This window comes from Lissotriton helveticus, chromosome 12 (assembly GCF_964261635.1).
Source record: "Lissotriton helveticus chromosome 12, aLisHel1.1, whole genome shotgun sequence".
Taxonomy (NCBI): Eukaryota; Metazoa; Chordata; class Amphibia; order Caudata; family Salamandridae; genus Lissotriton; species Lissotriton helveticus.
The window spans coordinates 611,372,928-611,399,281 of NC_136073.1; the positions used below are offsets into that span (position 1 = coordinate 611,372,928).

At 44.8% G+C, this 26,354-nt stretch overlaps 1 protein-coding gene across 1 annotated transcript in view; it reads right to left on the reverse strand.

Moving 5' to 3' along the window:
• CFAP45 (cilia and flagella associated protein 45) overlaps positions 1–24,456 on the reverse strand; it is a 523,391-nt gene extending 498,935 nt beyond the window's left edge. The window contains exon 1 of the mRNA XM_078668990.1: positions 24,347–24,456. Within this exon, the coding sequence (XP_078525116.1) occupies positions 24,347–24,349 (3 nt within the window). The 5' untranslated portion in view covers positions 24,350–24,456. The remainder of the gene's footprint in view (positions 1–24,346) is intronic.
• Between the last annotated feature and the right edge of the window lie 1,898 nt (positions 24,457–26,354).

The following is a 26,354-nucleotide window of genomic DNA, read 5'->3' on the forward strand; positions in this document are numbered from 1 at the left end:
AATTCATATATATGTGATAAAGGATGTTTCTCCAGAATAATATTATTATTATTCAAAGAACAAAGACGCGCACATAAATGGATTTCACTGAATTTCTTTCACGCTATGGCAATAGCCAAAATCCATACAGATGTTAGGCTGGAGCAATCACATTTTCAGCACACATCTGATCCAACAATTTCTTAAGATCCTCTCTAACACTAAGAGGCAAAGGTCCTAATATCTGAGCCATTTGGACTGCACAAGTTTTAAGATTAATACAGTGTTCTACGCCTCTTATACATCCAATTATATGAACAAACACACATACAATTCTGTTAACAGACCTTTCGCATTTATACCTTTCAATTCCAAGCAAGACATTGGCATCTAACAAAGCACTACAGGACAATCAGATCCTGACATAAGCAACACACCAAGACAAGCAAAATCATGCAATCCAATACTATCTCTACATGTAGCAAGCACTACATATATATTTTTGTAAAAATATATTTGGCCATAAAATTCAAATCCTACATGAAGTAACCTAACATATCATTATAAAACTCCCCAAAAACGTTGGGATTGCCCTCATATTGTATTTGAATTTGGTACCACACTAACGGGCAAATGTAACATCAAATAATATTGTGATAGGGGGCCCTGAGTCAGTCATCATCAGCAGACGTATAGCCCCTATACATATTTTGCATAAAGGTCCTTTTACCTTTTTGGTTTTCTTTGTATCCACACTTAAAGTAAGAGTAAGATTGTTTACCGTGCCCGCCAAATCTTGAGTATCATCAGCTATAAAAGGTACTCTTGTAGATCTTTCTAAGTTCATATTCTGACTCATACTTTTGTATACTGCCCAAAGCGACCTAACTTATGACATTTGTTGCAGCTTTCTCCTAATGCAGGGTATTTGGTACTGTTACCTATGTGTCTTTTAGTCCCACACATCTAGCAATGCACTTTTTAGAATATTTTTAATTCTTCATCCTTCCTGAACAAGTACTCGACACAACAAAGGAAACAACTTTACAGAAGTAAAGGATCATTAATTCAATACCCTTTGCAATCTCCACAACCTCTACCAGTGTAGAATTACACCAAAATGAAAGTCTATTTTGGACTTTTGAGAAAAAAAATATATATCTAAACTGGCCACTCAAATGTATATCTAACAGTTCACCAAATTCACAGATTGTAGCTAGAATTCATAAACCCGCAGTGCACATGCGGCTGAGGGGGCGCATGGCCCCAGAGCAGAGCTTCAAGACGTTGTGGCGCCTCGTCTGACTCAACGCGCTAAGGAGGTGAGCGGGCCCGGTTAGTGAGGCGGAGCAAACTCCCCGCTCTAAGCAACACTGCACCGGGAGCATATGAATCCTAAGCTGGGTGGAAGGCTGGAAGGGGCTCCTGACCTCAAGATGGCGTCTAGGCGGAGGTCTCACTCACGATAGGGGAACAAATAAATACATTGGCTTCTAGTCTGGGGACAGACATAGAAAGCCAAAGAGCTGAAAAATCTCATCCATATGTGCAAGGTGAAAAGGCTAATGCACATCGCGCTGCCACAAGCAAAGCTATACCACACGCCTGACCCTAAGATGGCTGCCTCAGGCTAAACTTCGCAAGACCACCATTGACTCGGCTCATGTCTGACAGCCACTACTCTGCATGAGCCTACATGAAGGGGCCTCAATAGCGGAGGGGGAGCTGCCCGCCCAAAAGAGGAAGGCCTACATCACAACCCTTACGCCACCGAAAAAATCTGTATAAATGGTGTGGTGCCCAAGTGTGGATCTCCTGAGGGCGCAATAGCTCGGTGGCCTGACCTGGTCACATGGACTACTTCTGGCTTGGGCGCTTCCTAGATCTAGAGACTAGAGGCCTGAAGGCAAGAACGATGGGTTGTACCACAATCTACAGACTTAGGCTAGCGGAAGGACGAAGCGAAGGGTGTTTTCCAAATACACCAGGACCAATGCCTTCGATTGAACTATGAAGATGCCCCATGGGCGAAAAAACGTATCTGTTTGCAATTACCGCTGAACCCGAGTACCATTGGCCGTTACCCGGTGGAGCTGTCCTATGCACCTATAGAGGAGTCTGGCCATGGTTCACCCCCTCGACCGTCACCTACCCAGCCGGACATCGGACATTGTTTTTAACGGTACTTCTCGGTCTTGTCTATTTTTCACTTTGACTGCTTGTTTCTCCTGAAGTCCCTTCCCCCCTCTGGTCTGCCTGACGCTATCTGCATTCCTTTTCCCCTGTTTACCTTTCCCCCCTCTACCTTCCATTCCACATAAGACATTTCTGTTGTAGTGTAGTTCCTATATTCCCAATAGGCTCTGCGCATTGGAATAATATATCCTATAGATTAGACTTAGGACTTAGGTCGACTGGGTCTCTATCGAATATACTAAACTTAATAGTGAGTGCCAGCTAGCTCAGAGGTCACTCGAAACTTTCTCGAATTCACAAGAAGGGATTTGTTTCTGAGAACCGCATAAACATTACAACTTTGTTTCCCAAGAATAAGAAATAGATCTCTAGAGTTGCCGAAACAATAGATAAGTATTTCCCTCAGTCAATCGTGCTAGAGAGTTGTAGAGAAATAGAGAGATGGGCGTTTTCAATAAAAGGTTTATTGAACAGTCTTCTTTCTCATACAAGCAAAGTGAACTGCTATAATCGTAATGCAGACTGCAAAGTATAATGCGTACAGCGAGAACAATATTATAAAATAATACTTTAAGAGCATTGTATGGTTTCTAAGCCATATAAAAATACATACATAAATAACATTAACTAAAAATACTCAATTGGTGCTTCTAAAATACGCCTACCCCAATGTACCTAACCTAAGTCTAGTACGCGGGAAGAAGTAAGTGTGGTGTAGCAGAGGTTTAGTTTTTCTTTGCCAAGAATCTATCCAAGATTTCTCTAGGTTCTAATCAGCTCCATACCTTAGTTAGAATGAAGGAGGTATGGTATCTTTGTATCTGGATTTGATTTCCCAACACCCCGCAAGGGGAGCTTGGAAACACTGGAGCTGGATTCTCAGCAGGAGAAGAGACAGCTTCCTGATCAGTGTGTCAGCTGGAGGGTTGGCTTCCTTCGGCACTTGCTGTAGCGAGCTGCGTCGGGCAAGTAGATAGTCGAACTGCTCCGAACCACCGTGTCTTGCTAGAGCAAGTGAAGGCATATTTATACCTTGAAGGTGTCTAGTTTGACGTAAAGTCGGGTCATAATAACGTCAGGGAAGAACCCCAAGGGAATAGTAGTTCTTTGTAAAGTACATGAGTTCTTGGACAAATCAATATTCGAGCAAGGGAAGGTCCCTGACTGCCTAAGCCGATTTTCCAAGAAATCAGTGTGGCGTTTTGGTACGGGTGGAAGTAGCCATGCCTGTATTTGGTCTGCATGGGCTATGTCTAAATAAGGGAATGATTTCTATGCCTATATTAGGGCAATGTGAATTGTACCTATTAAAGGGCATGAATGGGGAACGTTCACTCGGAGCCTAAAACGCCACACAACACTGTCTTTGCTATGTAACTCGAAAATAATCTATGTTATTGTGTAATCTCATGTTTTTCTACTGTCTGCTCACCGCGGAGTCCGAACAACCTTGGCTGATGCCCGTGGAGCTGTCTTATGCATCTATAGAGGAGTCTGGCTAGGGTTCACCCACTTGGCCATCACCTACCCAGCTGGACACGGACATTGTTCTTAACGGCGCTTCACAGTCTTGTCTCTCTTTCACTTTGACTGCTTGTTTCCCCTGAAGTCCCTTCCCCCCTCTGTTGTGCCTGACGCTATCTGCATTCCTTTTTCCCCTGTTTACCTTTCCCCCTCGACCTTCCATTCCACATAAGACGTTTTGTCTTTGCTACGTAACGCAAAATTAACTTATGTTATTGTGTAATAGCATGTTTTTCGACTATCTGTTCTCACCGCGGAGTCTGAACAACCTTGGCCAACGCCTTGTGGAGCTGTCCTATGCAGCTATAGAAGAGTTTGGCCCTGGTTCATCACCTACGCAGCCGGACATCTGACATTGTTTTCCTCGCCTCCCTGTTATGTTTCCTTCACCCTCCCTTTCTCTGATGTCTATACTTGGAATCTGTAACTGAAGTAATTATGTAATCTTTAACTTGCTGATCTTCATGTAAAGCGCTCGGATACCTACAGGTCTAGCCAGCACTATACAAAACTTTGCAAATAAATAAAAATTAAAGAAAATCTCAAAAGACAGTTAAAAAGCAAGGCCTATTTTCTTTCTGCACTAACATATTTTGTTATGGATTGCAACAAGATCATTTTCAAATGCTCAGTCAATATTTCGATTTCATCATCGATTTACCAGGCAGTGGGAAAAACATACTGGATTGCGCTATATGTTGTGAAAAAGCCACTTACTAAGTCTTTAAATATTATCTTAAGGTGTACATTAGAGTTGACGTTAGATAAAATATTGTTTAATGTAAGTATTTAAGATGGGGTGCAATATTAGCTTCAGTAACCCGTGACAAAACTTGCTGAATGCTTGATTACTGACACTCCTTTTATCCTTGTTGCCAGTATATTGAAGGTATATTGAAGTTAGCATCATACAGCAGTGAAAGTGAAGTCCACACAGCGACAAAACTGATCTGAACTTAAAGGAATCACAAAGCCAAATGTCGTTCTAATATCACTTATGAATAGATGTAGGTATTGCACTCTATTTTTGAGTATACGCTTAATCGTTTGTGCGATAGGTGTGCTATGCTAGATCAGTGCCTGCAAACTGTGTATCAAAGTGTATATGGCCTGGAATCGCTAGATATCCAGGACTCCAGCGTGCACTACAGTAAAAAAGTTTTCCAGTCAAACGTTTTCACAATAACATTTATCAATGATATGTCAAAGAATTATTCATTGCAATACATATGCTTTTTATACGATCATTCAAATTAAACAAAACATTATATCATGTACATATGTTTCATAATACAGTGAATTCTAAAAACCCAATGTATTTCAGGGTCCAAGCCCCATCGTCAGGGGTCTGCTGTAATAAAGAAGAAAAAGTAAACTTAGTAACTAGGGATGCCGTGGGGGTTATAGGACTGTTAAGAGTGAAAATTAGAGAGTCTTACCATGATCTACGGGTCGTTTGAAGGAATTTGCTGAGTATTCCTTTGCTTTGTGGTCAATCTAAAAAATCAGTTATAACCAAAATCTTCTTAATTTCAATTCATTTAAACCGGAGTTATGTAAACTCTAGTGTTGAGAAAGTGATTTACCTGTATCGTGATTGCAGGAAGTCTGCAAAAAATATGCACATATAAGTATTTCATACATCACGTCTTAGCGTGATATAAACAATAAAAAGATTGTATATCGGCACCTTAACAAATACTTAATGCTCACCAACGGGTCTTTATTTACTGCCAATATGATTGTGAGTCTAGAAAAAGAAAAGCAAACGCAATTTTTAATGCTTCGAAAATTAACGAATTGTTAACGCAACGAACCTAGGTTCTAATGATGATGAAATCATTACCTGCGAGCCTTATCGCTGTTGCCAACGGTCTCGCTTAAGAATACTCCATCTCGGTGGCTAAAAAAATAAAAATCGGGGAAGACCGCGTTTACATATGCGGTTCACACTCGGGTATCTTATATCTTCCGCATGAAAAAACAATAATTTCATTTGTGCTCTTACCGGTTGCCATAAAAACTCCCGCCGTGAACGTTGTCCCAGCCTAGTTTGCGATACCGTGCTCTAACGTTATTGCCGTAGTCCCTTTTCTCACGTGTGAATGAGGGGTGTTAAAATAGAAGAAGGACTATTAGATATGTAGTAAGTGGCCGCCATTATTAAAGAGTGTGTTTTCTTAGCTCATATTCAGTGCTAGCTTCTTCAGGCATAAGTTATTGAATTTGTGGCACCAAAAGCCGGTTGCGTTATTCAAAGATTCCCTAGTTAACCACAGATAGTCTTGAAGTAAGGTAAATCATATTTAGTGAAAATCGCCACAATCTTCGAAATGTCGGTGAGCCCAAAACATGAGCAAACTGAATACAGAAAAGTTGAAAATACACGTCTTTGTGAATCAACGTAGTCACACATTGCGTTGCTACATTCAAAATGATGATAATATACAATGTAAACAATTACATAACCTGCCTATTTACATACTAGAATAAAATAATCCGCTAGAGTGATACTGAATGTGTGCGTGTGCATAGAAATATATGGGTGTCACTGTGTAATAGAAGTCCTTAGGGGTCAGATAGCCTTATCTACTTTTGTGCGTTCTCAAAGGTAACAGACCATTTCAATTTTATCATTAAGTCCATTAGGAGCCAGTGTCTGTAATTTACGTACCCAAAAGGTTTCTCTTTGGAGGAGGATTTTAGCGTTATTCAAACCCAAGCGTTGAGGCACATGCTCAACTACCTGAAATCGCAGTTGGGCTATTGTGTGGCCTTTCTCAATCCAATGTTTTGCCAACGGGGACGTGAGGTTCTTGTTTCGTATACGACTCTTATGTTCAGAAAGTCGTGTTTTCAGTTTGCGGTCTGTTTTACCAATGTACAATAGTCCGCATGGACATTTGATTGAGTACACGACGTGCTCAGCATTGCAATTAGCTGAATGCCTAAGAACTATCTTTTCTCCTGTTCGTGGATGGAGCAATACCTCCCCTGTTATAACATTATTACAGTTTTTACAGTTATGGCATCTCGTGGTCCCTTTATGGATTATTGTATGCTGATTTGTTTCATCACTTTCAGTAGGTTTACTGAGGAGTTCTTTGAGATTACGTGCCCTCTTGTATGCGAATAATGGCTTATGGGTAAACAACATTCCAAAGTCCTTTTCAGCTTGTATGATCTCCCATCGCTTTTGTATTATTCTTTTTATGTCTCTCGACGCTGTCGAGTACTTGGATGCGAAGACCATCCTTTTGTTCACCGTTTTATCTTTTTTCTCCAGTAGTTCCATTCTAGGTATTGCCTTAACCTTGTCTATTTGTGCCTCCAATAGTTTTCTAGGGTAGCCTCTATCCAGATACCGTTGCTTTTGAAATTCAAGGGTTTCTTTACATTGGGCATCATCAGATGATATCCTCTTAATTCTCATGAATTGAGAAATTGGGAGGTTATTGATCAAATTCGTTGGATGAAAACTTCCATAGATTAGTGCCGTGTTTTTGTCCGTAGGTTTTTTGTACAATCTAGTTTGGATTGCGTTCCCAGATATTTCAACCAAGACGTCTAAGAATGGTAATGATGTGGAACTCATTTGACTTGTAAACTGTATCCTGGGATCAACAAGATTCAAACTTTTGATGTTTTGTTCTAGTTCTACAACTGATTTCTTCCAAATTACGAAAATATCATCAATATATCGTTTGTAATATATGATGCCATCTTTCCAGGTGTAGTCTTCAAGAATGTAATCGAGTTCAAACTTAGCCATGAATATGTTAGCGTAAATGCATGCCCCGGGAAAAACCATGGCTGTGCCACTCAATTGAGTGTAGTATTCTTCTTGCCATGTAAAGTAGCTATTGTTGAGACAAAATTCCAAGAGTTGCATTATCAGGATTTTGGTTTCTTCAGGTTTGTCTGTTGCAAGCAGGGCCCATTCCATAGCCTCCATTCCTAGCTTATGAGGGATAGACGTGTATAATGATACAACGTCTATCGTACATATTGTCAAACTTGTGCCTTCTTCCAATTCAATAGCAAAAATGCTCCTTAAAAAATCTGATGTATCCTCCAGATATGTTGGCCACTTTTGGATAAAGGCTTGCATATGCGTTTGAAGTATTTCTTTACCATCTTGAACCCAGTAGAGACATCGGATAATACTACAGAGCAATTCAAACCTAAGAGTAATTTCATGGCCCCAGTGTCTCACAAGACTCTAGATACATTTGAAACTTTGGTAAAGATAGACATGAGTAAAATTCAATATAGGAGCAACTTAAAAAACTTTACAAGAGCAGAACACAGCGCAATCTGTGCCTTGGCCAACAATAAAGAAATTATCATCCAAAAGGCGGACAAAGGGGGAGGACTTGTCATCATGGACTCGGAGTTCTATACCGAAAAAGGCAATGAACATGTGCAGGACAACAGGACATATGCTAAACTTGAGCAAGATCCCACAATTGAAATTTCACGGATTTTGGACACAATTCTGGACAAAGCAGAGGAATTCAATTGGATCAATAACAATACCAAGAGGTATTTGAGGCAAATATTCCCAAGAAGACCGAAGATCTACTTTTTGCCCAAAGTACACAAACATTTGCTCAACCCTCCAGTCAGACCGATTGTGTCTGGCTGCTCGTCAATTTTTGAGAACGTCGGCATCTTCATTGATGCGCATATGCAAGCCTTTATCCAAAAGTGGCCAACATATCTGGAGGATACATCAGATTTTTTAAGGAGCATTTCTGCTATTGAATTGTAAGAAGGCACAAGTTTGACAATATGTACGATAGACGTTGTATCATTATACACGTCTATCCCTCATAAGCTAGGAATGGAGGCTATGGAATGGGCCCTGATCGCAACAGACAAACCTGAAGAAACCAAAATCCTGATAATGCAACTCTTGGAATTTTGTCTCAACAATAGCTACTTTGCATGGCAAGAAGAATACTACACTCAATTGAGTGGCACAGCCATGGGTTTTCCCAGGGCATGCATTTACGCTAACATATTCATGGCTAAGTTTGAACTCGATTACATTCTTGAAGACTGCACCTGGAAAGATGGCATCATATATTACAAACGATATATTGATGATATTTTCGTAATTTGGAAGAAATCAGTTGTAGAACTAGAACAAAACATCAAAAGTTTGAATCTTGTTGATCCCAGGATACAGTTTACAAGTCAAATGAGTTCCACATCATTACCATTCTTAGACGTCTTAGTTGAAATATCTGGGAACGCAATCCAAACTAGATTGTACAAAAAACCTACGGACAAAAACACGGCACTAATCTATGGAAGTTTTCATCCAACGAATTTGATCAATAACCTCCAAATTTCTCAATTCATGAGAATTAAGAGGATATCATCTGATGATGCCCAATGTAAAGAAACCCTTGAATTTCAAAAGCAACGGTATCTGGATAGAGGCTACCCTAGAAAACTATTGGAGGCACAAATAGACAAGGTTAAGGCAATACCTAGAATGGAACTACTGGAGAAAAAAGATAAAACGGAGAATAAAAGGATGGTCTTCGCATCCAAGTACTCGACAGCGTCGAGAGACATAAAAAGAATAATACAAAAGCGATGGGAGATCATACAAGCTGAAAAGGACTTTGGAATGTTGTTTACCCATAAGCCATTATTCGCATACAAGAGGGCACGTAATCTCAAAGAACTCCTCAGTAAACCTACTGAAAGTGATGAAACAAATCAGCATACAATAATCCATAAAGGGACCACGAGATGCCATAACTGTAAAAACTGTAATAATGTTATAAAAGGGGAGGTATTGCTCCATCCACGAACAGGAGAAAAGATACTTCTTGGGCATTCAGCTAATTGCAATGCTGAGCACGTCGTGTACTCAATCAAATGTCCATGCGGACTATTGTACATTGGTAAAACAGACCGCAAACTGAAAACACGACTTTCTGAACATAAGAGTCGTATACGAAACAAGAACCTCACGTCCCCGTTGGCGAAACATTGGATTGAGAAAGGCCACACAATAGCCCAACTGCGATTTCAGGTAGTTGAGCATGTGCCTCAACGCTTGGGTTTGAATAACGCTAAAATCCTCCTCCAAAGAGAAACCTTTTGGATACGTAAATTACAGACACTGGCTCCTAATGGACTTAATGATAAAATTGAAATGGTCTGTTACCTTTGAGAACGCACAAAAGTAGATAAGGCTATCTGACCCCTAAGGACTTCTATTACACAGTGACACCCATATATTTCTATGCGCACGCACACATTCAGTATCACTCTAGCGGATTATTTTATTCTAGTATGTAAATAGGCAGGTTATGTCATTGTTTACATTGTATATTATCATCATTTTGAATGTAGCAACGCAATGTGTGACTACGTTGATTCACAAAGACGTGTATTTTCAACTTTTCTGTATTCAGTTTGCTCATGTTTTGGGCTCACCGACATTTCGAAGATTGTGGCGATTTTCACTAAATATGATTTACCTTACTTCAAGACTATCTGTGGTTAACTAGGGAATCTTTGAATAACGCAACCGGCTTTTGGTGCCACAAATTCAATAACTTATGCCTGAAGAAGCTAGCACTGAATATGAGCTAAGAAAACACACTCTTTAATAATGGCGGCCACTTACTACATATCTAATAGTCCTTCTTCTATTTTAACACCCCTCATTCACACGTGAGAAAAGGGACTACGGCAATAACGTTAGAGCACGGTATCGCAAACTAAGCTGGAACAACGTTCACGGCGGGAGTTTTTATGGCAACCGGTAAGAGCACAAATGAAATTATTGTTTTTTTCATGCGGAAGAAATAAGATACCCGAGTGTGAACCGCATATGTAAACGCGGTCTTCCCCGATTTTTATTTTTTCAGCCACCGAGACGGAGTATTCTTAAGCGAGACCGTTGGCAACAGCGATAAGGCTCGCAGGTAATGATTTCATCATCATTAGAACCTAGGTTCGTTGCGGTAACAATTCGTTAATTTTCGAAACATTAAAAATTGCGTTTGCTTTTCTTTTTCTAGACTCACAATCATATTGGCAGTAAATAAAGACCCGTTGGTGAGCATTAAGTATTTGTTAAGGTGCCGATATACAATCTTTTTATTGTTTATATCACGCTAAGACGTGATGTATGAAATACTTATATGTGCATATTTTTTGCAGACTTCCTGCAATCACGATACAGGTAAATCACTTTCTCAACACTAGAGTTTACATAACTCCGGTTTAAATGAATTGAAATTAAGAAGATTTTGGTTATAACTGATTTTTTAGATTGACCACAAAGCAAAGGAATACTCAGCAAATTCCTTCAAACGACCCTTAGATCATGGTAAGACTCTCTAATTTTCACTCTTAACAGCCCTATAACCCCCACGGCATCCCTAGTTACTAAGTTTCCTTTTTCTTCTTTATTACAGCAGACCCCTGACGAAGGGGCTTGGACCCCGAAATGCATTGGGTTTTTAGAATTCACTGTATTATGAAACATATGTACATGATATAATGTTTTGTTTAATTTGAATGATCGTATAAAAAGCATATGTATTGCAATGAATAATTCTTTGACATATCATTGATAAATGTTATTGTGAAAACGTTTGACTGGAAAACTTTTTTACTGTAGCGCACGCTGGCGTCCTGGATATCTAGCGATTCCAGGCCATATACACTTTGATACACAGTTTGCAGGCACTGATCTAGCATAGCACACCTATCACACAAACGATTAAGCGTATACTCAAAAATAGAGTGCAATACCTACATCTATTCATAGTTGATACCTTACTGCAAAAAAACAGGTATTTGCACCACCCCAAAGATGTCGTTCGATTCTATAGCAGCAATCACGGACAATAGAGCAAACACCAAAGTTTACAAACAGGATGAAGCAACCCAAATTTACAAGTTAATCACGGAAACTAAGACTTTCGATGCCCGAGGTGGCTCTGTAGTACAGCAGCTAAAACAATTGGAGTACCTTTCAAAAAGAGAATTAATACAACGCTTGCATGTGTCAACACTCATCCAGTACCACCGTGTAAAAAGAATTCCGAGAGGACTCAGATTGGCCATACGACCCATGCTTTATAGACTGAATAACAATCCACAGTTTATGGAGAAATGGTTTGAAATATTAAATAAGTGTTCTCTGGATTTGATCCTACTGTTGGTTGAGGAATTAGCCAAAACAATAAGAGATTTGGAAGAAGAGATATTTAATGTCAAAAAGGAATTATCTGCCAAGATGGAAGAAGAGCCATGGAACAAATACCTAGAGGACATAGAAATAAAACTGGATAAATATGGAAAGGAACTTCAGGAAACAAAATTGCGTAAGTTTAAACGCGATACGATTGATTATAAGTTGAATGAGGCCTATACTTGGGCCGTAGTATATGCTACTAGACGTTATACCGGCAAAAAACAATAAACAACATCATCACAGGAAAGCGTGGTATCGGACAGTGAGGCAAACACTTCTAGACAACCTTTAGTCCAGCAACAATCTCGTATGAAGGAACTCCAAAAACCGACAACACTAGACCAGGCGTCTTCATCAACATCGGATCCTTTTTTAGAGAAGGGCACGCCCAGCAACAAACCTCCAGATCAGGAAACAGTACAACTCAGCGACAAAAAACGCGAAGAGGAAAAAGCAAAGGAAAAGGAAAAAGAACAAGCCAAGAAGACAGGTCTACCGAGTCAGAACAGAACTTAGTCATAAACATTTCCAAATATCCGTTATCTAAATTTGAAGAAAGACTGTTGAACAAAGGACCTTCTTTTGTCAGCACCTATCGCACCAATGAACTTGAAACTGAAATCGCATTCTTCAAATTCATGAGGATATTACGTTTGAAGTATTTCTTTACCATCTTGAACCCAGTAGAGACATCGGATAATACTACAGAGCAATTCAAACCTAAGAGTAATTTCATGGCCCCAGTGTCTCACAAGACTCTAGATACATTTGAAACTTTGGTAAAGATAGACATGAGTAAAATTCAATATAGGAGCAACTTAAAAAACTTGACAAGAGCAGAACACAGCGCAATCTGTGCCTTGGCCAACAATAAAGAAATTATCATCCAAAAGGCGGACAAAGGGGGAGGACTTGGGGGGCGTGGCTTAACGGGCGATGATGGCGGTTGCAGCTTCTTAGAGCTCCCGCCGGCCCGATAGACATCCGTGCATTTATCCTGGCCCCCAGACCCATACCACTAACCAACTGGGGAGCGAGTGTGTCCGACGGTGCAGGGAGCCTTCCGGTGACGGCGGTGGCGCCCCTGGGCGGTGTGAAGCGGCGGAACTGCCGGTGGCGTCCGGCGGCCTTGTGGAGGACGGTGAAGCCGGGGTCTCGATTTTGGAGCTGCCGACCGTGGAGGCCAGTTTGCGGGTCGGCCGTGCTGCGGCTTCCCTGGGGTGCCTGCGATCTTCTGAGTCCAGCGGTGCGGTGAGTGAGTCCCGAGCTGCCGCACTGACCACAGGAGAGGCAAGTGAAGAGTGGTGTAACCCCCTAGGGGGAGCAGCGGCCTACACTGATACTGAGCAGCAGGGGCCTCGATTTTGGCGATGCTGGGCTGGTGCTGGAATCTGACGACGGTGGCGCGGCAGTGGCCCTTGGGAGGCTGAGATCCGGAGCGGGGGCCCTACCCGAGGGACTGTACATGCCATACCGACATCACCTGGTGAGGAGGACGGGTGGGCAGCCGAGCAGACTGGCGTGATCTGTGCCCGTGCCTGGCGTGGCCCAGCGGTGGCGTACGAACACATAGTGGTTCTCCTTGGGGCCCTGGGGCCAGTGCTGTCGGCGGGGGTACTGAGGAGGGCGGCCACCGCTGTGAATGTGCCCGCAACACTAGACAAGCTGAAGCGGTGAGGCCGGCGGTGGGTAGACCGTGAGACGGCGGAGCCAAGGGGTCACCGGTGCAGAGACCAACGCGCTGCGAATTGGAGATATCTGCCCAGAGACGGACCGGGGAACCAGCCTAGCGCTAGCGACAGTGGTGCTGAGGACACTGGTGCCTGAGTGTGGCGGACCAACTGGGCAGTTCTATGCTGGACCTTCCTGGAAGTCCAAAAACCTGCATTGGTGTGCACACTTGCTGAGTAGCGACACCGGGGTCAGACCGCAGCCATGACCAGGGGCGGTGGCGGGGCCCCCAAACATGGTCCCATAGATAAATTCACCGGGCCCAATGGAGGGTCCGGGGCCTCTGGAGGAAGTCCTGGAGTGGGGCCGGACAACGCGGCGCTTATGGCGGCGATCACCCAGTCCTGGGACATGCTGGACGCCAAGATTGGGGCTGTGGGTGCGGATGTGACCCTGCTACGTCAAGACCTACGGAATGCGGTGGCACGGAATACGGAGACGGAATCTAGGATTTCGGTGGTGGAAGACGACGTTAAGACCCTGAAGCAGAAAATGGCGGCGATGGAACAATCTCAGAAAGGCCTCGCGCTCCGCGCGGAGGACGCTGAAGGGCGCGCACGCAGGAATAACCTCCGCTTCGTGGGCTTTCCGGAGAGGAGCGAGAAAGGGAATATGGAACTGTTTCTGACCCAGTGGCTGGAGAGCTGGCTGCCCCCTGGGGTTCTTTCTACTTGCTTTGTTATTGAGCGGGCACACCGAGCTCTGACGCAGAGGCCGCCGGAGGGAGAACGGCCCAGGCCAGTGATCGCTAGACTCTTGAACTATCACGATCGCGACACTATCCTGCGAGAAGCACGAGCTAGAGACACTATAACATATGAGAATCAAAGGATCATGATATTCCCCGACTACACCAAACTTGTGCAGCAACAGCGTCACTCCTTCATAGAAGCCAAGGCCAAACTGCGGGGCCTTAAGATCCAGTATTCCCTGCTGTATCCCGCCCGCCTACGGGTGATTTATCAGTCATGGACACACTTCTTCAACACGCCCGAAGACGTCTTCAAATGGACCGACGAAACGGTGAGGATCAGGCCACATGCCCAGCCGGGCCTGAACCCAGGTGGCTCAAGAGATTCACCGCGGGACCGGGGAGACCCGCCGGGCCAGGGCGGGCGACACCGGAGGTCTAGATCGCGGAAGAGGTCTGCATCCGCCGGTGTGCCACGAGACAGTGGAACGATGGACTCTGATCCCTCGGGGACAACCCGTTGAGAACCTCGGAGGGACCGCTCTGGTCTGTGGATGCTGTGGACTCCGGCTGACGAGGGGCGTACAGACCCGTCGATCGGCAGCTCTAAGACTGCCACTGCGACCAGTTCCAGATAGTGCCTAGTACATGTATGGTATGGTGGACTGGGGTCTGGGTGGCTACATTTCAGGGGCCACTGACCTCCTGTTAAATCGGGAGTTGACCGGGGGGGGTGATTTCACTGTTGTTGGGGGGTTGGGATCCATTGGTATGGTTGGCCTTGGGTCCTCAGTTTTGGGCCCGCGGATGCCCATGCCGCGACAGGTACTTCAGAGTTCTATGAGGTATAGGGGTGGGGGGTTGGGGGTACAGGGGGGGGTGGTAGGGGGTAAGTTGGGACTGCATATGGTTGCGGTAGGTTTGGGAGTTGAGGTTGTTGTTGGGGGGACATGGAGTTGGAGGGGGGAGCTGCACGTGATTTACTTTGACAGTCTACTGGTGCTGTGTGTGTGGGTGTGGCGCAGGGGCCCCATCTGTTTGGTTCCGCTGGACTATGGCTGATGCTCCTCAAGGGCTCCCTAGTGAGTCCATACGCGCGATAACCTGGAATGTTAGGGGAATGCTCGACAAGATCAAACGGGGGGCGATCCTACGATGGGGGAAGAGGGAAGCAGCGGATGTACTCTTGCTGCAAGAAACACATATGATGGGTTCCAAGGTGCTTAGTTTGCAGAGGTTTGGGTACCAGCAGGTCTTCCATGCCGGGTTTTCTAGGGGGTCCAGGGGGGTGGCTATTCTGGTGCATCGCAGGTTGGCCTATGTTCATGAGAAGCAGTGGGCGGACACACAGGGTCGTTATATCTTTATTAAAGGAAAGGTGGGGATTGAACATGTAGTGTTTGGTAGCGTCTATGCCCCTCCACCTTTACAGTGGGCCCTGTCTGAGAAGCTGTTCACGGTGTGGGAGGATATCCCTGAGTCTTTGGCAGTGATTGGGGGCGATTGGAATGAGGTGATGGATGTATGTATGGATCGCCAGAGGCGGCAGGAAGTGCAGACAGCAGCCCCTACAACCCGGTTGAATGCTATGGTTGAAGGAATGGGCTGGGTGGATGTGTGGTGCCATATGCATCCCAAGGTGCGCGAGTACACGTATGTTTCCGCGGTGCATGGCTCCTTCTCGAGGCTGGATTACATGTTTGTGCCCAGTGTCTATCTGAGCAGGGTGCGGGAGGCTGAGATCTTACAGAGAGGGCTGTCGGACCATTCCCCAGTGGCAATCAGAGTCGTGCTGCTTAAGCAGCGACAGCCGTTCCGGTGGAGGATGTCCTCGTGGCACCTTCAGCAGCCTGGCTATGTCCAGCATTTGAGAGGGGCGATTTCCCATTATTGGCAGGAAAACCTAGTGGAGGATGTCGATGCTGTGGTGGTGTGGGAGGCGATGAAACCCACCATACGGGGTGTGGACATTGCGTGGTGTGCGGCAGCCCGTCGGCGACGCCGAGAGGCGATCGTAGAAGCTGCGGCTTTGGTAGACTCCCTCGAACAGCGCGGTCGGGAAGGAGGTGACGAGATTGCGGTGCGGTTACTCCTGCAGGCACAGCAGTCTTACGCTACTATACTACTTGATGAGGCTAGACAGGCGTGGCTGGCCACGCGGAGCAGAGTATACCAGTGGGGAGATAAGTCCTGCACCATGCTTCATCGGCTGTGTCAGCGTGCGTTCCAACCAGTTGCATTGCCGGGCCTCACCTCGGAAGATGAGGTAGCGATTACTGACACAGTCGAGCTGGCAGCGAACTTTGCTAGATTCTTTGAGGCGCAATATGCTCCGAGAGAATGTCTGTCAGCGGACGAGGTAGCTAAATTTATAGACGGCCTGCCCCCGGTGGCGGTCTCCGAAGAGACCAGGAAGGCTCTTGACGTCCCCCTTACAGCGGAGGAACTGGGCGAAGCGTTGGGACAGCTCAATACTGGCAAAGCACCTGGGCCCAGTGGCTTCCCGAGCGAATTTTATAAAAAGTTTCAGCTCCAGCTGGGGTCACATTACCGTAGGGCACTTGAGGAAGCAAGGACGCAGGGCAGATGGCCACCGGACTGGCGGCACGCCGAGGTTGTTGTCTTTCAGAAGCCGGGCAGACCCCCAGATACCCCCACCTCGTATCGCCCGATATCATTGTTAAATATCGAAGCAAAAATTCTGGTTAAGGCTCTAGCGAACCGACTGCTTCCATATGTGACGGATCTGGTCCACCCGGACCAGGCCGGCTTTATGCCTCGAAGAGCAACGAGACACAATATCCGGCGGGCGCAAGCGGCAGTAGATGCAATGGGAGCCACAGGGGAACAGGCAGCCTTGCTGCTAGCAGATATAGATAAAGCATTTGATTCCGTGAGCTGGACGTACTTGTTTGCGCTCCTGCCTCGTCTTAACCTAGGCCCGGTGTTCCTCTCATATATCAAACTTCTCTATACCGACATTACGGCCTCAGTGCGCGTTGCCGGGGCAGTCTCTGGTAAGTTTCAGATTGGTCGGGGGACCCGGCAGGGATGTCCGCTATCCCCATACCTCTTTGCCCTAGCGATGGAGCCGCTGGGCTCTTGGGTGCGTATAGATGCCCAGATGCGGGGCTTTGTGTGGAACAGGACCCTCACGGACAGAATTGCACTATACGCAGATGACGTCCTGTTTTTTCTTACAGATCTGTGTCGCTCCGGGCCCCGGGTGTTGGAAATTATGCGGATTTTCGGGGAAGTGTCGGGCCTTTGTCTGAACCCACGCAAATCCACACTGTGGGTGTTGGGAGGGGGCGTCGTGGAAGATCCCTGGGCGTCGGGGTTGCAGGTCGCGACCGGTAGTTTGCAGTATTTAGGAGTATTCCTTTCAGAGTCAGTGGACATCGCCTGGGAGCGAAACATAATGCCGGTTTGGGAGAAGGTTCAAACGGACGTGAAGACGTGGTCTAGGATGCCCCTCACAATCTTTGGTAGGTCAGCCATATTTAAAATGGTTGCGCTCCCACGTCTCCTATACCAACTGCAAAGCTATCCCCACCAAATCAGTCCCCGGTGGTTTCAACAGGTCAACTCAATCTTAAACCGATTCCTATGGGCCGGGGGGGCAGTTAGAGTTGCGCTGCGGACATGCTTCCTGTCCACATACTGTGGTGGTCTTGCCACGTCGGATTTACTGTCCTATTACCAAGCCTCCCAATTGTTAGTACTTAATGAGTGGTGGTATGGGGACAAAGGGGACCCAGCGTACGCCCTGGAACACTCATTGATGGGGGGCAATGCACTACACACGATACTGTACTCGGCTCGATTGCGGCGGACGCTGCCGGGGGTCACGAGAATTGTTTTCGTGGTGTGGCGACAAGCACTGCGTCGCACGGGCTGGTGGGGTAGGCTGACGGCGGAGACCCCGTTGTGGAACAACAGGTTGCTCCCAGAACTGGCCTCCCTTGCGGGGTTTGGTGGCTGGGATGCAATTGGGATCTCGTCACTGGGTCATGTGATGACCGGAGGTACACTCAAATCGTTTCAAGAGCTCAGTGCTGAGTTCCACATGCCGCGGACCCAGTTTTTCAGGTACCTGCAGCTTCGCCATGCACTCGCACCTAGTATCGCTGACATGGAGTCGCTTCCGGAATTTAGCCCGATTGAAGCCAAGGTCTTTATGGGGGACCTTGGTGATAAGAAAGTCTCTCGAATTTATCAGACACTGGTTACTCACTGCTCGTCCACCCTACGTCCCCTCAGGGAGACCTGGGAGGCAGATGTTGGTCCCCTTGATGAGGATGATTGGAGGGAGGCCCTGGAGTCCCCGCAAGGGACTGCTGTTGCGATGCGGCTTAGGCTCATCCAATTTAAATATTTGCACAGAGCCTATTATACCCGTGAGAGGCTGTGGAAGGCGGGATTGATTGGATCTCCGGAGTGTTTGCGTTGTGGGGCTGCAACAGGTACGCTGCTGCATACTGTATGGTCGTGTACTAGATTGACTGGTTTCTGGAGGGGCGTGTGGAACTGCCTGTCGGAAGTGCTGGGCTGGGATCTTCCCCGCACCCCTCGATTAGGGCTGCTTCATATTCTGGAGGGGGTCGGTGGGAATATATATAAACGCCACTTGCTGTTTTTGGGTCTGGTCGTGGCTAAGAGAGACCTAGCCCGGGCATGGAAGGGAGTACGAGCCCCATCCCCCTGTGTGCGTGGAAGGCTGGCTTGGATTACTTTATGGGATTGGAACGCCCGGTGTTTGAAGCGAGAGGATGCCCCCGCAAACATTTTAAGATTTGGAAACGGTGGGTGGACTATAGGGAGTTGGAACTGGAACCCCCAGTGGAACACGAGGAAGAACTGTAGGAGGAGAATGTTGCATGGGCTTACGAACTGTGTCGTGCCGAACACACTATAACCAAGATGTACAGTACTTGCTTTTCTCACGTGCAGGGGTTAGGGAGGGATAAGGGGTGGGTAGCCGGGTAGTTGGGGGTGAAGGTAGTTGGGTGGCGGGAGAGGGGAGGGGGGAGACTGTTTACTTTCATTTTTTAAGACCTGTTTCTCCTTCTACTGATTGAACCAAATACTGGTGATATAAATGTACCATGATGCTTGGTGGCTGTCTCCTGACTGTGGGGAGCCACGTGTCTTATGCTACTTCATCACTTAATAAAAATTTTGTTGTGAAAAAAAAAAAAAGGGGGAGGACTTGTCATCATGGACTCGGAGTTCTATACCCAAAAAGGCAATGAACATGTGCAGGACAACAGGACATATGCTAAACTTGAGCAAGATCCAACAATTGAAATTTCACGGATTTTGGACACAATTCTGGACAAAGCAGAGGAATTCAATTGGATCAATAACAATACCAAGAGGTATTTGAGGCAAATATTCCCAAGAAGACCGAAGATCTACTTTTTGCCCAAAGTACACAAACATTTGCTCAACCCTCCAGTCAGACCGATTGTGTCTGGCTGCTCGTCAATTTTTGAGAACGTCGGCATCTTCATTGATGCGCATATGCAAGCCTTTATCCAAAAGTGGCCAACATATCTGGAGGATACATCAGATTTTTTAAGGAGCATTTCTGCTATTGAATTGGAAGAAGGCACAAGTTTGACAATATGTACGATAGACGTTGTATCATTATACACATCTATCCCTCATAAGCTAGGAATGGAGGCTATGGAATGGGCCCTGCTCGCAACAGACAAACCTGAAGAAACCAAAATCCTGATAATGCAACTCTTGGAATTTTGTCTCAACAATAGCTACTTTACATGGCAAGAAGAATACTACACTCAATTGAGTGGCACAGCCATGGGTTTTCCCGGGGCATGCATTTACGCTAACATATTCATGGCTAAGTTTGAACTCGATTACATTCTTGAAGACTGCACCTGGAAAGATGGCATCATATATTACAAACGATATATTGATGATATTTTCGTAATTTGGAAGAAATCAGTTGTAGAACTAGAACAAAACATCAAAAGTTTGAATCTTGTTGATCCCAGGATACAGTTTACAAGTCAAATGAGTTCCACATCATTACCATTCTTAGACGTCTTGGTTGAAATATCTGGGAACGCAATCCAAACTAGATTGTACAAAAAACCTACGGACAAAAACACGGCACTAATCTATGGAAGTTTTCATCCAACGAATTTGATCAATAACCTCCCAATTTCTCAATTCATGAGAATTAAGAGGATATCATCTGATGATGCCCAATGTAAAGAAACCCTTGAATTTCAAAAGCAATGGTATCTGGATAGAGGCTACCATAGAAAACTATTCGAGGCACAAATAGACAAGGTTAAGGCAATACCTAGAATGGAACTACTGGAGAAAAAAGATAAAACGGTGAACAAAGGATGGTCTTCGCATCCAAGTACTCGACAGCGTCGAGAGACATAAAAAGAATAATACAAAAGCGATGGGAGATCATACAAGCTGAAAAGGACTTTGGAATGTTGTTTACCCATAAGCCATTATTCGCATACAAGAGGGCACATAATCTCAAAGAACTCCTCAGTAAACCTACTGAAAGTGATGAAACAAATCAGCATACAATAATCCATAAAGGGACCACGAGATGCCATAACTGTAAAAACTGTAATAATGTTATAACAGGGGAGGTATTGCTCCATCCACGAACAGGAGAAAAGATAGTTCTTAGGCATTCAGCTAATTGCAATGCTGAGCACGTCGTGTACTCAATCAAATGTCCATGCGGACTATTGTACATTGGTAAAACAGACCGCAAACTGAAAACACGACTTTCTGAACATAAGAGTCGTATACGAAACAAGAACCTCACGTCCCCGTTGGCAAAACATTGGATTGAGAAAGGCCACACAATAGCCCAACTGCGATTTCAGGTAGTTGAGCATGTGCCTCAACGCTTGGGTTTGAATAACGCTAAAATCCTCCTCCAAAGAGAAACCTTTTGGATTCGTAAATTACAGACACTGGCTCCTAATGGACTTAATGATAAAATTGAAATGGTCTGTTACCTTTGAGAACGCACAAAAGTAGATAAGGCTATCTAAGGACTTCTATTACACAGTGACACCCATATATTTCTATGCACACGCACACATTCAGTATCACTCTAGCGGATTATTTTATTCTAGTATGTAAATAGGCAGGTTATGTAATTGTTTACATTGTATATTATCATCATTTTGAATGTAGCAACGCAATGTGCGACTACGTTGATTCACAAAGACGTGTATTTTCAACTTTTCCGTATTCAGTTTGCTCATGTTTTGGGCTCACCGACATTGCGAAGATTGTGGCGATTTTCACTAAATATGATTTACCTTACTTCAAGACTATCTGTGGTTAACTAGGGAATCTTTGAATAACGCAACCGGCTTTTGGTGCCACAAATTCAATAACTTATGCCTGAAGAAGCTAGCACTGAATATGAGCTAAGAAAACACACTCTTTAATAATGGCGGCCACTTACTACATATCTAATAGTCCTTCTTCTATTTTAAGGGACTACGGCAATAACGTTAGAGCACGGTATCGCAAACTAGGCTGGAACAACGTTCACGGCGGGTTTTTTTTATGGCAACCGGTAAGAGCACAAATGAAATTATTGTTTTTTCATGCGGAAGATATAAGATACCCGAGTGTGAACCGCATGTGTAAATGCGGTCTTCCCCGATTTTTATTTTTTCAGCCACCGAGACGGAGTATTCTTAAGCGAGACCGTTGGCAACAGCGATAAGGCTCGCAGGTAATGATTTCATCATCATTAGAACCTAGGTTTGTTGCGGTAACAATTCGTTAATTTTCGAAGCATTATAAATTGCGTTTGCTTTTCTTTTTCTAGACTCACAATCATATTGGCAGTAAATAAAGACCCGTTGGTGAGCATTAAGTATTTGTTAAGGTGCCGATATACAATCTTTTTATTGTTTATATCACGCTAAGACGTGATGTATGAAATACTTATATGTGCATATTTTTTGCAGACTTCCTGCAATCACGATACAGGTAAATCACTTTCTCAACACTAGAGTTTACATAACTCCGGTTTAAATGAATTGAAATTAAGAAGATTTTGGTTATAACTGATTTTTTAGATTGACCACAAAGCAAAGGAATACTCAGCAAATTCCTTCAAACGACCCTTAGATCATGGTAAGACTCTCTAATTTTCACTCTTAACAGCCCTATAACCCCCACGGCATCCCTAGTTACTAAGTTTCCTTTTTATTCTTTATTACAGCAGACCCCTGACGAAGGGGCTTGGACCCCGAAATGCATTGGGTTTTTAGAATTCACTGTATTATGAAACATATGTACATGATATAATGTTTTGTTTAATTTGAATGATCGTATAAAAAGCATATGTATTGCAATGAATAATTCTTTGACATATCATTGATAAATGTTATTGTGAAAACGTTTGACTGGAAAACTTTTTTACTGTAGTGCACGCTGGAGTCCTGGATATCTAGCGATTCCAGGCCATATACACTTTACTGTTCTAATATCACTGACAATTTGCACACGTGACATTCCAGATGACATAATGACTTTCCAACAAGATGCAAAGCAATGTGAATAAGCAAAAGTAAACGTATACACTAGGCAATTACCTCCAGGTAGAGGCTGATAGAAAATGCCCATGTAAACTCAGAGTTCAGCCCCATTTGTACTCATCTCCTAATGGGTTAAACTCTCAAAAGGATTCCAATACCATGTATGCCGACCAATGAAGGTGGGTGTCAGTACCTGAGAATGTCAGTTTCTGGGATTGGAGTTTGAATTGTCACCTGACCCCCTAACATGGAAGTCGTCTTCAGCCGGTCGTCTTAAACAGCAGCACCACAAAGAATCAGGCTTGCACTTTTAATTTTCAAGTATTAGTGCGAGCCTATAGGAGACGCAGTATGATGATTTCTGTTGGATAAAAATAATAACATAGGACTGGCTGAAGGTGATTCCCCTGGCACAGAAATAGGGTAGCAACGCAAGTCAAGAACCCATGCTGATATGGGGAGTTTGGATGGATCAGGTACTAATATTGAAGTGTTTTCTCTGGAAGGCATTTGTATAGGATCCTTCTTTAGTGTTCAAGTCAGAAAAGGATGTTATCCAGTCACTGAAATGCCCAGTCATTTGCAGAGGTCTATTGCTTGGAGGTAATCATTCACTGCTGTGTCGGTTTCTTAGATATACTTCAATCAAGTGATATTGATTAGGTCGGTTGCTATGTACGATTTTTTTTTTGATAGGGGTGACTTGACAGGGGGCGTCTCGGTATATTTTCTCACGGCATAAGTTACTGAATTTGCCGTTGCAGACAAAGTAAGTGGGGATCAAGGCAGAAGTGAGTTTAGCCAGTAGATGACGTCATCAGTTACTGCAATGCCAGTCACTGGTGGCCCAGTGATGGATGGGGGTACTTCGCAGGGGGTCCTGTCAAGGGGTTCCGAGTACTTTGATGACCAACTTAACTGCACACATTAGCTGCAATGGCATAGCACGTGTTGCTTACGCTGACTACCTCGCAAACATAAAAGCCCATCTGTTTCGTCGGGGCACCATCAATGGTAGGATTGATGGGGGTCACAGCTGCACCGCTGCCTTGTGGATAGATCCCCATATATGATTTAACGGAGTGCGACGTTATTTTTCGTGACACCACAGCACATTTTGAAACACTAACATTTCACGTTTCCCATTCGAAGTAAATTGACCTTTAACTTGCGTCGTTATCTTATTTTGGAAATTGTATGTAAACAAATGCATGCTTGCAGAATACCCGCAAACCCTATACACCCCCCCCCCCCCCCCCAGAGGAGCGTCGATCTTTCATGGTTAATGTGACTGTGGTAAGCGACTTTGTTTTTGAGTTTGAACTTCTCGTTTAATTGTCACCTCGAATACAGCCTAGCTTGAAACTACGACCTGTCGCGTCCATACCGGTATACCTTACATCCACAAACACATCTTACCATAGCTTGGCCTGGTTTGTTTTACTCTGTCGCGTTCCCGTTTCCCTCTCCTAGTGCACACCGACACTCTCTCGTGCAGGAGACAGTTTGTTGATGGGTCTCCATGGTGACCATGCAGCAAGCGCCATAGAAACAGCGGAACTGGACGAACACAAGCAAGGCGATGTAGTGTATTGAGAGAAATGACGGCCATGTTGAAACGTAGCGAGTTCATTCTCCAATTAACGGCGGGGGCAGGGGCGGCGGGGGTTCGGGGGTTAGACTGCCTATTTTCGAAAAGATCGACAGAGGTGCTATGTACGAAGTTCAAGAGAGATAATTATGAATATGCAGTTTGAGAAAATACACCTGTATGTATATCGCGGTGTGTAAGTGTATACGACTGAAAATGTGTCTCCTTTGTGAGAGAAGGATAACAACATAGGCTAGTATACATTTACTGGGATAATAGAGGAAATAATATTAATTGGCATAGTAACGCTGGCTTTGAATTTATAGTGATGACATTTCTTAGTCCCTTCAAAAATGGCCACCTCGTTGAGGTACATTTCTGAACAGTTGGTGTTCTTTCAATTACAGGCCTGATTGTTTTTAGAGTAAATCAACAGCAATTAAAAGAAATGAAAAGTAATAATCACAAAACTAGAGTAGGCGATTTAGCTTGGCAATGAGCTTTATTCTGCACGACAAAGCAGATCTAAACAAGCATTGGTAATGCATCGGTTTCGCCTATGATAAATTAATAAGCTGTTTTTATCAATCACCTACCAGGAGGAAGTAAAGAGCTCCTGGCAAGTATCTCAGGGGTGGAGAGGGTGTGGCGTAGGGGCCAGAGTTGCTGATTTGAAGCTGGAGATCATGGTTTGAGTCTCAGCAGCTCAACATCTTGTGATTCTAGGAAAATCGCTCAGTTTCTCCAGATGATAAGTTCCTCTATTTTAATCTGCTGCAAGATGAAAAAGCAGAACGGTGCAAAACTCTATGAAACAAGCATTTACAATGCAACGGTTTCGCCTTTGAAAAAGTTAGAGCTATCGGCATTGTAAATGCCAGGCGAAACCTAAAAAGGACCACATGGAATTCACATGTTATTCACCACATACAATGCGTGTGCTGCTTGGGGAAGGTGCTAGCCTTCCATTAAGAGAATAATGCTCAGGGCGCCTCTCCGGCTCCAACAACAGGGCAATCCTCGAGACAGGACTATCTCATAGTACTCACGCGCGATCCATGTTTGCTTATGAAAACACAAATCATCATTAGACAACAGTATAGTTGGGAATTCAGGCAGGTCTGCACATCTTTCAGCATGCAGAGTTTTTTGTTTCCGACCCTACACATCTGTCTTTGTGAAACCACCCACCCCTCCCCAGGTGGTGCACGAGTGTCATCTGCCTAATGACGCGTGAAGCACTGGAAACTGAACTCTGCACAGCCCAGAATGAGTCAACTAGTGAAGCCATTTATGCCTAGCACTATGGGGAGCACTTACTTTGTGTCACAAATCACAATAGGTGTCAAAGGTGAAGGAGGCGCTCTGTGATGGGCTCAGGGAGGGCTGAGTGAATACGTGCCCTCTCTCAGTGCAATGTGCGCAGGACACCTAATCATTATGATGGCTCCACGTGCCCCATCGTTAATTGTAAACAGGGCCCCTCAGTGCCAAGAATCACACAAAGCGACTGAGACTCGAGGGCCCCCTGGGGACATGCTCCCAGGATCCGAGATCACACCAGCAGCAGAGGGTGCGCTGGGATCCCTTATATATGGATGGGGCTGTGCTCACAGCACAGAGCTGAGGGGCGGCTCAGCGTGAACCTTGTACTTGCAAGATGTAAACACTGCGCTGATGACCGGTGTTTGAGGGGGCGGGAGACTGGGGGGGGGGTCTCTGGGATCAGCCTGGCTGCCACTCTAGGGTCCGTTACCAGAAAGAAAAGTCCTTGCTCCTGAATTGCAGAGTGTGATTCACGGACTCTGGGCCGCTCTCAGCGGTCAGTTTGACCCG